We start from the raw sequence: 12721 nt of genomic DNA, 5'->3' as shown, positions 1-12721 counted from the left end.
CTTGTTGCTCATACTGGAGTGTGGTGGGGTGATCTCGGCCCACTGCAACCTCTGCCTCCGAGGTTTAAGTGATTCTTCTGCCTCAGCCTCCCAAGTATCTGGGATCACAGGCCTAAGCCACCATGCCGGTTATTTTATTTTTGTATTTTTAGTAGAGACGGGACTTCTCCAAGTTGGCCAGGCTGGTCTTGAACTGAGCTCAGGCGATTCGTCCTCCTCAGCCTCCCAAACTGCTGGGATTACAGGAGTGAGCCACTTCGCCCAGCCAAAGTTATTCATTTTTGTATTGTTTCACTTATATATTGTTTTGTAAACACACAAGTTGAGGAAATTTTAAAATGAGAGAAATACACATACAAACAACAAAGCTCTAGCCATTAGCCATTAAGAGCAGTTTTATTTACCTAATTCAGACAAAGAGACTGGAGATTCTCTAGGAAGTTAAAGGTACTAGCAGTGGAAAAAAACCATGAGATCATCATCACATCATCCCCTGAAGCTGTCTCAGGAGGAGTCACTGAAACCCACAGAAAATCTAACTGGTAATTAATACATAGGGCTCTCTGTGTCCCTGAGGGAAAGGAATGAAAACATCAACTGAATTAGCCCATACATGGAGCTGTCTGTGCCCCTTAGGGAGAGGAATGAAAATGACAAATCAGCCCATCACCCCATAAAGACACTGTTGAAAGGTCTGCGAGTTGTCCATCGTGCACCCTAGCAGCCCGCAGATACCTCACCCTAACGTACAAACCTCACTGGGTACCCATTATGTGCCTAGTTCAGTGCTACGTACTTTATGCTCTCTCTTAATCCTGCAGTGGGGCAGTCAAGTCACATATTAGCTGTTTGTTTTTATTTCTTTAGATGGAGTCCCCCTCTTTCACCCAGGCTTGAGTGTAGTGGTGCCATCTCGGCTCACTGCAATTTCCACCTCGCAGGTTTAAGCAGTTCTCCTGCCTCAGCCTCCTGAGTAGCTGAGATTACAGTCACATACCACCACGCCCAGCAAATTTTTGTATTTTTAGTAGAGATGGGTTTTTGCCATGCTGGCCAGGCTGGTCTGGAACTGCTGACCTCAGGTGATCTGTCCACCTTAACCTTCCAAAGTGCTGGGATTACAGGCATGAGCCACATGCCTGGCCAACTGTTCTGACCAAAGACTTTTCTTCATTAACCTGCTCCTCCTATTCCATCCTGTAAACCTTCAAATCTGAAGGATATTATCCACAGCTCATCTCCACTTTTCTAATCTGACAGCACTGATCATTGAATTCCTCAGAAGCAAGATGTTTCTCTGGCACCCAGAGGCCTCAGCAGTGTCACAGCAGCTGAAGTGTCACTTCTTCCTCACCCAGGGCACACCGTGACATAGTGCAGCCCCACTGACTGGGACCCATGCAACCATCCTGGCCCAGGGCCACTCTCACCCAGAATGTCCACAGGTCAAGGGATCTCTACTCCCATCCTTATTTTCCTCAAAAACTGGTCACAGCAGTAGTCAACCAGACTTCTAGAAAAGAGGAGATATCCACTCTCAAGGCCGCCTGGGCTCCAGTGGTATAATCTACTTTAATCTAGTTGTTTCTTTCATTCCATAATAATTTAATATAGTAGATGTCAGTGGAAATCTTTGTTTAGATATTATATCACATCTGGATACATCTGAATCCTAAAGGATTAATCTAAATATTAACAATTAAGTTCTACCAGTGTCAAGAGTATTTTCTCCTGTTGGTCTTAATTTTAAAATTTGAGAGTTTTAAAAGCATATCTTTATATGTTCATAAATAAACAGAACAAAGATGCTTTGAGTGCCTTATATATAATTTTTTCATACAGAATTAACCAAAGCCTTATTTAATATTTCAGAATTCTCATATATATATATATATATTAAATATATGTCTTTGGTTAAAGTGCAAGATACTGAAAGAAAAATGCATATAGGCATTTCAGATAATAATTTACATGTATTTCATTTGTCTGACATTACAAAGTAAGCACTTTCACAGCTAACATTCCCAGCTAACTGAAGTCCAATTGTAATAGAAGCCACCTTAAGCTGGGAGTATTTATTTCTTATATTTCCTAAATTTAAAAAATTCCTTTCACTATAGATGATGGTGCTAATTAAAAAAAGTCAACAGTCTACGGCATAGATTTCCATACACAGCCAAATCTGTGTTTGGATTGAATCAAATCAAATAGGAAGTCTAAGAAAATTTGTAAGGTGTAAAAAATTTTTTATTTAGGTTGGCTTGAACTTGTCTAAAAATAAATAAATTTTAAAAAATTATATTTAGGGCCAGGTGCGATGGGTCATACCTGTAATCCCAGCACTTTGGGAGGCTGAGGCGGGTGGATCACTTAAAGTCAGGAGTTCGAGCCCAGCCTAGCCAACATAATGAAACCCCGTCTCTACTAAAACAACAAAAATTAGCTGGGTGTGGTGGTGGGCAGCTGTAATCCCAGCTACGTGGGAGGCTGAGGCAGGAGAACTGCTCGAACCCAGGAGGTGGAGATCGCAGTGAGCCCAGATCGTGCCACTGCACTCCAGCCTGGGTAACAAGTGTGAGACTCTGTCTCAAAAAAATGAAAAATTAAAAAATTAAAAATTATATTTAGGAAACAAGTGTAGTTCTTTTATGAGAGTTCAAAATTAGTGCTGTCAGTAACCTTCAGGGCAAATGACCACTTCCTTCAATTATAACAGTCTCAAAACTGACATTTCATTACTCTTAATTCTATCATAAAGTCCTATATTTTTCTTTCTTTCTTTCCTTTCTTTCTTTCCTTCTTTCCTTCTTTCCTTCGTTCCTTCCTTCCTTCCTTCCTTCCTTCCTTCTTTCTTTCCTTCTTTCCTTCTTTCCTTCGTTCCTTCCTTCCTTCCTTCCTTCCTTCCTTCTTTCTTTCCTTCTTTCCTTCTTTCCTTCTCTTTCCTTCTTTCCTTCCTTCCTTCCTTCCTTCCTTCCTTCCTTCCTTCCTTCCTTCCTTCCTTCCTTCCTTCCTTCCTTTCTTCCTTTCTTTCTTTCTTTCTTTCTTTCGAGATGGAGTCTTGGTTTTTTACCCAGGCTGGGGTTCAGTGGCACGATCTCAGCTCACTGCAACCTCCACCTCCTGGGTTCAAGCCATTCTCCTGCCTCAACCTCCTGAGTAGCTGGGATTACAGGTGTGCACCACCATGCCCAGCTATTTTTTTGTATTTTTAGTAGAGGTGGGTTTCACCATGTTGGTGAGGCTGGTCTCGAACGCCTAACCTTGTGATCTGCCCACCTTGGCCTCCTAAAGTGCTGGGATTACTGGCATGAGCCACTGTACCCAGCCCAGTCCTATATTTTCCTTTAGGTGAATAAAATACAAGGAAAATTATATATTTGTCTGTTGAGCATTATAAGGAACATGGCTTTGGAAACAAAAACCGTGCTAGAAATCTTCCCAGATGTCTTTTTCCTGTATAGTTTCAAGAACCCCAAAACTATTCTCAAAGCAGTGACTCAAATTTATTACATTCTGTATAACCCCAAGTCTACCTAGCACTCAAAAACAAAACACAAAAAACTCTGAAACTTCCCAGCATCCTATTCTCAAAAGGACATTAATCTGGTGTGTTCAATAATTAACATTTGACATTCTAAACTCACTACCAATTTCCAAACAGCACATGCTACTTATTTTGTGTATTTATTTCTGAGATGGAGTCTTGCCCTGTTGCTCAGGCTGGAATGCAGTGGTGCGATCCTGGCTCACTGCAACCTTTGCCTCCTGGGTTCAATTCTCCAGCCTCAGCTTCCCTAGTAGCTGGGACTGCAGGTGCACACCACCATGCCCAGCTAATTTTTGTTTTTCATAGAGATAGGGTTTTGCCATTTTGGCAAGGCTGGTCTCGAACTCCTGACCTGAGGTTGTCCACCCGCCTTGGCCTCCCAAAGTGCTGGGATTACAGGTGTGAGCCACTGGGCCTGGCCAAATACTACTAATTTTAGCTCAACTTTTTTTATACAAACCGTCTTCCACATTTCAAGTGTTTATTTTCTGAATGATATAACTTGCTTTCCTTTGCTAATTCACATATGAATTCACATAAGGAAACGGTCAGAAATCCTTAATTTTCAACGTCTCCTGCCCTACCTTATCTTCTGTTACTTTACATCCTTCCTATCAACACTACGCTTTACAATTTACCAAATACTTCCCTCCTGTTGATTCAACAAATGTTTATGCAGCACCTATTCTATGCCACTAGGGGTTTAATGGTCACAACTATATTCTCAAGCTCTTCCTTTAGTTATTTATTGTAATACATCTGAGGGTGGCAGGTTGGGTATTGCCCTCCTTTTTACAGCTGAGCCAATAAGTTCAGCATTTACATGATTTTCTCAAGGTCACATATGCTTTAAGCACAGAACTGGAAGCTAGGACTCCTTATGCCTAATGCCATATGTTATTATAACGGACTGTCTACTTGAAATTAATTCTATTTGACACCCTTTTAATTCTTTGTTCTCACTCTTAAATTATCTTTAAGCTTTTCATGTTATTTTCTGCCTCATGAAGCAGAAACTGTGCCTTTTATTTCTTCCTGGTTTTAAGTACATGGAGGGCAGGGGTACAGTCTGATACTAACTGCTGTTAAAAAACAAAAACCAGGGCCGGGCGCAGTGAGCCTATAATCCCAGCACTTTGGGAGGCCAAGGCAGGTGGATCACGAGGTCAAGAGATCGAGATCATCCTGGTCAACATGGTGAAACCCCATCTCTACTAAAAATACAAAAAATTAGCTGGGCATAGTGGCACGTGCCTGTAATCCCAGCTACTCAGGAGGCTGAGGCAGGAGAATTGCCTGAACTCAGGAGGCGGAGGTTGCGGTGAGCTGAGATCGCACCATTGCACTCCAGCCTGGGTAACGAGCGAAAACTCTGTCCCAAAAAAAAGAAAAAAAAAAACCATAACCACATAGATTATTCATGTAGCATGCAGAATTAACTCATGTTGAAACGAGGTTTATTCCCATTTTTTCAAGCAGGGCTGATACTCAGATCACAGGCAGCCTAGCTGTGTTAGGAGTTAAAACGTTTAAATACTATTGGAAACCACCTCTCTTCTGAGCTTTTTGAGAAGCATCCCTTCAGTGCTGGCCTTGGACCCACATCTCCCTTTGTGTCAACAGCTGGCACAGCAGAGAATCCTGCCCTGAAGCTATAGTCAAATACTGTCCCAACTACTGCTCAGTGCCCGTGCTTTCTCAAGTAATATGATGTTATAAATTGTTTTTGTTGTTGTTGTTGTTTTTTTGAGACGGAGTTTCACTCTTGTTACCCAGGCTGGAGCGCAGTGGCGTGATCTGGGCTCACCGCCACCTCCACCTCCTGGGTTCAGGCAATTCTTCTGCCTCAGCCTCCCAAGTAGCTGGGATTACAGGAACGCGCACCATGCCCAGCTAATTTTTTTGTGTTTTTAGTAGAGACGGGGTTTCACAACGTTGACCAGGATGGTCTCGATCTCTTGACCTCGTGATCCACCTGCCTTGGCCTCCCAAAGTGCTGGGATTACAGGCGTGAGCCACCGTGCCCGGCCTGTTGTTTGTTTTTTTGAGATGGAGTTTTGATCTTGTTGCCCAGGCTGGAGTGCAATGGCATGGTCTCAGCTCACTGCAACCTCTATCTCCCAGGTTCAAGCGATTCTCTTGCCTCAGCCTCCCGAGTAGCTGGGATTACAGGTGCCTGCCACCATGCCTGGCTAATATTTGTATTTTTAGTAGAAACTGGGTTTCACCCTGTTGGCGAGGCTGGTCTCGAACTGCTGACCCCAGGTGATCTGCCCATCTCAGCCTCTCAAAGTGCTGGGATTACAAGCGTGAGCCACCACGCTCAGCCTATAAATCATTACCATTTTTTGGAGACAGTTGCCCAGGCAGGAGTGCAGTGGCGTGATCTCAGCTCATTGCACCTCCGCCTCCCAGGTTCAAGTGATTCTCCTGCTTTAGCCTCCCTAGTAGCTGGGACTAAAGGTGTGTGCCACCACACCTGGCTAATTTTTTGTGTTTTTAGTAGAGATGGGGTTTCACTGTATTAACCAGGATGGTCTCAATCTCCTGACCTTGTGATCCTCCTGCCTCGGCCTCCCAAAGTGCTGGGATTACAGACAGGTATAAGCCACCGTGCCTGGTTTAAATCATTGTTTTTAAGAGACGGGATCTCAAATTCTTTTGCCCAAACTGGAGTACAGTGGCATGATCCTAGCTCACTGTAGTCCTGAAGTCCTCATGGACTCGAGGGATCTTCCTGTCTCAGCTTCCTGAGTAGCTAGGACTACAGGCATGACCACCACACCCAGCTAATTTTTAAATTTTCTGTAGAGACAGGATCTTGCTACATTGCCAAGGCTGGCCCTGAACTCCTGGCCTCAAGTGATCTTTCTACCTTGGCCTCCCAGAGTGCTGGGATAACAGGCGTGAGCTAGCATACCCAACTGGGTGATAGATATTTTGGTAACACTTATGCTTTCAGAGAAGATCCTGGGGTGTAGTCAGGACGTTACTATTCGGCTAAATATCTGTAGTATTAACCTTTTTTTTTTTTGAGACAGAGTCTCACCCTATCGCCCAGGCTCGAGTGCAATGGCGTGTCTCGGCTCACTGCAGCCTCTGCCTCCTGGGTTCTCCTGCCCCAGCCTACCAAATAGCTGGGATTACAGGCACATGCCACCGCACCCGGCTAATTTAAAAAGTATCTTTAGTCAAGACAGGGTTTTACCATGTTTGCCAGGCTGGTCTCGAACTCCTGACCTCCTGATCTGCCCATCTTGTCCTCCCAGTGCTGGGATTACAGGTGTGGGCCACCATGCTAGGCCCAAAACCTATAGCACTGGCTTGCTGCCTTCTGTTGTAATAAGGGAGGTACAGGGAAAACCCTTATCTTACTGTTAATATTTTATTTACATCTTAGTGTGAATGTATGACTTATTAGGTCCTTTCCAATAAAACAGTTACCTGAGAGGTAGCTTTCCAGGGAGAATAAAAGAGAGGTAGAATCAGAGCATGAAGAACCTGGAGAAGTCAACTTTGAGGGCCTAGAGTGGAGTGCTAAGAGAGAAGGCAGTAAAAGACAGGTTTACAAAGATGCTATCTTTTTTTTTGAGATGAAGTCTCGCTCTGTCACCCAGGCTGGAGTGCAGTGGCATGATCTTGGCTTATTGCAACTTCCACCTCTGGAGTTAAAGCAATTCTCCTGCCTTAGCCTCCCAAGTAGCTGAGATTATAGGCATGTGCCACCAAACCCAGATAATTTTTATATTTTTAGTAGAGATGGGGTCCCACCATGTGGATAAGGCTGGTCTCAAACTCCTGACCTCAAGTGACAGTGATCCACCCACCTAAGCCCCCGAAAGTATTGGGATTATAGGCATGAGCCACTGCACCTGGCCAGAAGATGCCTTTTTAAATATTGTTTGTTTTTTGTTTTTTTTTTTTTTGGTTACTCTAATAAAGTCAGGAAGGTGCCTGTTAATTCCTTTGACCTATGTTGAAACTTGTACTCTTAATGTTACTCTTAAACCAAATAAGCCCTTTTCAACAGATTTGAAAAACAGCATAATAAAAAAACAAAAAATCTCATTTCACCATATTAATAAATAGGCTGCCAGAACTTGGGAGTGAAGACACTTAAAATTTTTTTTAAATTTTATTTGAATGAAACCATTGCTGTAATAACCATTAAAACGATCTGAAATAGAATGATCTCTGTGAAACGAAGTTTATAGCATCACTATTTATAGAAGAGAAAGCAGCAGAGGTATGCATCTGGAAGTGAATATAACATTGTAAAATCAGCCCACATTAAATACCAAAAAAGTAAGAACAATCAAAATGCAGCATTATTTACAGGATTAAAAAGGAAAGTTTGAACATCACAGAATTAAATTTTTGTATGTGTGAATTTTGACCTGCTATGTTGTTAGCGAAAAGCCTTATTGGTATACAAAATGATGTTACCCTAATCCCAACCATCATCAGATCAAGACACAAACTGACAATGATTCCTTCCCTATTTTACAGCTTTATTACTGATTTCCCTCTAAAGAGACCCAAGTAAATGTGGAGCTGACTCATTATCTATAGAGTAAGGAATCACAAAGTACCACAGTCACATAACAAAAAAGCAATAGTTTTATCTTTCAACTGCTGATGTTATATACAATCTTTCACAAGAAGCATAGCTGTGCATTCATGAGCTGATTTTGTATTAACTTCTAGAATTTTAGAAACGAGCACATCTAAGTATATGGATACTCTCTTACCTTACAAAGGAGAAGCAAGCATTTTCTATTTTAAAATTTTTATTTCTGTGTAAAACAAAGGTCTCCTAGAGGTCAAATAAGAAAATATACCAAACTCAAAGCACTATTACGTCATGAAACAAGGAAGACTGAGGTAGAAGTCAAGCAATATAATCCACAACTTCAAATATCAGCAGCAACCATCGCATCCCGCAAGTAAGATCTATTTTTTTTTTAAGTCTCAACTTCCAAAAAATCCGTTCTCTAAAATCAGATGTATAACTTTGACCAACAGAAGACACCCAAACTTTTGTCATGGTAACAGAGTAAATGCTTTACTAAAAGCTGCCAACATTTCTATCAGTAGTAACCGTAAGGAGGCCGCTGGTTGTAACCATAATGTCCATATTGGTGGGGATAGTAAGGTTCTTGTCTGTGTTGCGGGTAATTGTTACCCCAGGATCGTCCATGCCACTGATTGGATCGATTGTCACTTGGCCACCCCCATCTGCTGTCCCTGCCTCTGAACTGTCTGTTATCTTGCAATCTACAAGAACAAAACAAAGTCTTTAAACTTCCTTGTTAAAAAAACACATGATAAACGCATAGCAGTGCATCTAGTTTCTCAATAAATAAGACTAAAAACATTCTTCACAATAGAATGTTACAGCACCAGTAAATCAAACCTTTCCTAAGACTGAAATCATTCTTCTAGTACTATACTAGATATGCTTTACAGAGAAATAGGCAGACTATATAACCAATAGAATGGTTCTGAATTAAAGTGAAATCTATTCCATTGTACAAAAACGGAATGGTAATTTATTCCTTTGACTATTTTGAATTAAATAAAAGTAACTTCCATTTGTAAACTTCTTCCTAAAGTAAAATCGAAACAATATTTTCTTTATGGAATTGAACAAGTTCTAGAAAGCTCTAGGTTTTTAAAGTAGATTTGCATAGAAAGTATTAATCTATAAAAACAACATTTAAAAACAAGAAAACACATATACTTGAACAGCATGGAAAAAAATATATGGTGCTGAAAAAATATTAAAGCAAGTATTTATCAGAAACAATATACCAGGCACTATTAGGCACTAGGTATGCCATACTAAAAACTAGTCCCTGCCATCACTGGCCTTAAAGTCTAGCAGATTGAAGCTATCCTCTGCCAGGTCAACCATTTGCATTTATTGTTTTGTTTTTTTTTTTGAGACGGAGTTTCCCTCTTGTTACGCAGGCTGGAGTGCAATGGCGCAATCTCGGCTCACCGCAACATCCGCCTCCTGGGTTCAGGCAATTCTCCTGCCTCAGCCTCCTGAGTAGCTGGGATTACAGGCACGTGCCACCATGCACAGCTAATTTTTTGTATTTTTAGTAGAGACAGGGTTTCACCATGTTGACCAGGATGGTCTTGATCGCTTGACCTCATGATCCACCCGCCTTGGCCTCCCAAAGTGCTGGGATTACAGGCATGAGCCACCACGCCCAGCCCACATTTATTCTTTACATACCGGTTGCCTCTGTTTCTTTGGTTCCCACCAGCTCTGCTATTCCATTCCTCAACAATTGGAGGGGACTCAGGAGGGCGTTTTAGGTATTCCTGATATTCCTTGTCATCTTCTGTGAATCTACTAGCAAACATCTCTTCAAAGTTGGGAACAGCTTTGGCAGTGTCAGTCATTCTGAAATTCTGTACAATTTTAAAGACACTTTTATTTAAAAAATTTTAAAAATCAACACTATCTCTAGATAATGAAAAACCAAGAAGTAAACAATTTTTAGGGAGGGTATTTGTGGAAGTCTTTGTGTGCCTTCAGACTTGCTAAGTTTTAGGTATTGAATTCAACCATTTTTTTTTTCTGAGACAAGATCTCTCACTCTTGTCACCCAGGCTGGAGCACAATGACACAATCTCAGGTAACTGCAGCCTAGACTTCCTTGGCTCCAACAATCCTCCCACCTCAGCCTCCCAAGATGCTGGACTACAGGTGCATGCCACCCACAAGCGGCTAATTTTTGTATTTTTTTGAAGAGACAGGGTCTTGCCATGTTGCCCAGGCTGGTCTCAAAGTCTTAGACTCCCGTGATCCTCCTGCCTTGGCCTCCCAAAGTGCTGGGATTACAGGCATGAACCACTGGGCCTGGCCAAAATAATATCCTTACTGTATTAACTTATAATAAAACATTTTGGACAAAGAGATGTGATATTGAAAGCTACTATGATAACTTCTGCATTAGTCTGCCTTTCCTCCAAACATATGCATCTATTTGTAACATTTATACTACCTACCTTCACCCCAACAAAATTAAACCAAAATTATTGTTTGGATTGCAAGAAGCAATATATAGACACTCTGTCTTATTTTCTTTTCCATTTATTCTTTTTCCCCTCCAAATGGAGTCTTGCTCTGTTGCCCAGAGCTTGAGTGCCATGGCGTAATCTCGGCTCACTGCAACCCCTGTCTCCCAGGGTCAAGCAATTCTTCTGCCTCAGCCTCTAGAGTAGCTGGGATTACATATACACCACCATGCCCAGCTAATTTTTGTATTTTTAGTAGAGATGGGATTTCACCATGTTGGCCAAACTGGTCTTGAACTCCTGACCTCAGGTGATTGGCCCGCCTTGGCCTCCCAAAGTGCTGGGATAACAGGCGTGAGCCATCGCACCCAGACTGACACTTTCAGGCTATTGTTCTTAGCGTGCTTTATCAAATACCAAATATCAAAGACTTTCAGTGTGTCTGGGATTGGCAAACTATCTGTCAAATTCTCAAATCCGAGGAATGAGTTTCAAATAAATTCAGCTAATTAAAATCATGCCTAGAATTCTATCAGGATCACAGAAATCACTAAAAAGATGACTCATGCCTAATCCAGATGGGCAGTAAAAATCATAAGGTAAGTAAAAAGTGCTACTCCATTTTTATGTTCTCATATGTTCTCCGACGATTCCCCACCCACATGCATGTAAACAAATATCAACTGTTTATTACTGAGAACGGAATTTAAATAGAATGTTAATTGACCCAAGCTTTACTTACCCCAAAGATTTGAGGCAGCTGTATTGCTTAATGTTTAGGTTAAATCTGTGGGAGAAAGAAAACAAACTTGACTTTTACTCTCAAAAGGTGTTTGGAGGGGAGGGTGATGCATTTTCGTCTTACTCAAGGAAAGATTTGGAGTAAAAGTGCTCTAAGGCCCGGAGCGGTGGCTCAGGCCTGTAGTCCCAGCACTTTGGGAGGCCAAGGCGGGCGGATCACGAGGTCAGGAGATCTAGACCATCCTGGCTAACAGGGGGAAACCCCGTCTCTACTAAAAATACAAAAAATTAGCCATGCGTGGAGGCAAGCGCCTGTAAATCCGTACTACTCAGGAAGCTGAGGCAGAAGAATCACTTGAACTCAGGAGGCGGAGGTTACAGTGAGCTGAGGTCGCGCCACTGCACTGCGGCCTGGGCGACAAAGAAAGACTCCGTCTCAAAACAAAAAACAAAACAAGTACTCTAAAGACTTCCAAAGCTAATATTCCAAATAGGGAACTGGCTCTCACAGTGAAGAGCTAGAAGCTACAAGATTTGTCCTCTGGGCATTCAAAAGCAAAATAGTTCAAGTATGAATAAGAACTTCATAAAGTATGTATGTTCTTTTAGGGTAAGCCTTTCAGATTTGTACTCGAACACTACTAGTTTATTCACCACAAATAAAACCACAAAAAACTTCGGCTGCGGGCGACTAACCCTTGAAACCAGAATGGGGTTTCGCTGCCCTAGGAGGTGAGCGTAGAGAACAGACGATATGCAGACTTTTCAACTGCGTTTTCCAGTCTGTCCTCAAGGCACATCACAGCTTGTTTACCAAGGTTCTAGCAGATCTGCTCCCTTCCGAAGCACCTTACACTTTCAGAAGTGAGGGAAATTATGGGCCGTGAGAGGCAAATGGCTTTCGGTTTCGCAAAGAGTACAAATTCACCGCACAGGCGGAGGACACTTCACCGGCAATCCAACTCGGTCGCCCCGCTCCCTCCTCCCGGGCGTCCGGGGCGACTCACCCGCGAAGGGCTGTCTCTATCCAGCTCGGGCTGAATCCCGCCCGCGAGACACTAAGAGACCACAGGAGAGGTGGTCTCTAGCCAACTACGCCGTGGAACTCCAGACCTCCAATGTAACTGAGCCCCTTCCTCTAGAATCAGACAACCATCCGACTTCCGCTTCCGGCGGATCGATGCTGAAGCTAGACTGCCTGTCAAGTCTCGCGATAACTAAGGCTCGTTGTGTAGATCGCTTTGCAACAGAGCGCTTCTTTAAATATTGGCGCAACGCCCAGAGCTCGAGGAGGTGTGGGCAAGTAGCTGTCTAAAGATGGATGATGCCTTGCGCTTTCAGCCTGCCTGGTGGCTGGGCAGTCGAAAACGTCGCTGTCTATTAAGCCACTTTGACTGG

The 12721-nt window shown here is 42.6% G+C and overlaps 1 protein-coding gene across 2 annotated transcripts; it reads right to left on the bottom strand.

Annotated features, from left to right (window-relative positions):
- Window positions 1-7740: 7740 nt before the first annotated feature.
- RAMAC (RNA guanine-7 methyltransferase activating subunit) lies at window positions 7741-12488 on the bottom strand. 2 transcript variants are annotated; one of them, XM_078326898.1, is made up of 4 exons: window positions 12331-12488; window positions 11325-11369; window positions 9795-9973; window positions 7741-8824 (listed from the first exon to the last, which is right to left on the bottom strand). In XM_078326898.1, exons 3-4 carry the CDS (start codon window positions 9962-9964, stop codon window positions 8638-8640), a joined length of 357 nt encoding a protein of 118 aa, XP_078183024.1. In that variant the 5' UTR covers window positions 9965-9973; window positions 11325-11369; window positions 12331-12488; the 3' UTR covers window positions 7741-8637. The 2 variants fall into 2 exon arrangements, with proteins under 2 accessions (XP_078183024.1, XP_008996734.1); XM_008998486.5 differs by lacking the exon at window positions 11325-11369.
- Window positions 12489-12721: the final 233 nt, after the last annotated feature.

Source organism: Callithrix jacchus, chromosome 6 (assembly GCF_049354715.1).
Source record: "Callithrix jacchus isolate 240 chromosome 6, calJac240_pri, whole genome shotgun sequence".
Lineage (NCBI taxonomy): Eukaryota > Metazoa > Chordata > Mammalia > Primates > Cebidae > Callithrix > Callithrix jacchus.
Note: the sequence above shows the minus strand (reverse complement) of the source record. Positions and strands in the feature narration are given on the sequence as shown.

Bases quoted from the DNA above. Each gene is read 5' to 3' on its own strand.
- RAMAC (XM_078326898.1), bottom strand. From the start codon at position 9,964: ATGACTGACACTGCCAAAGCTGTTCCCAACTTTGAAGAGATGTTTGCT. The intron at 8,825-9,794 runs GTATGTAAAGAA...TTGTTCTTGTAG, and splicing joins CAAAGAAACAGAGGCAACCG to ATTGCAAGATAACAGACAGT.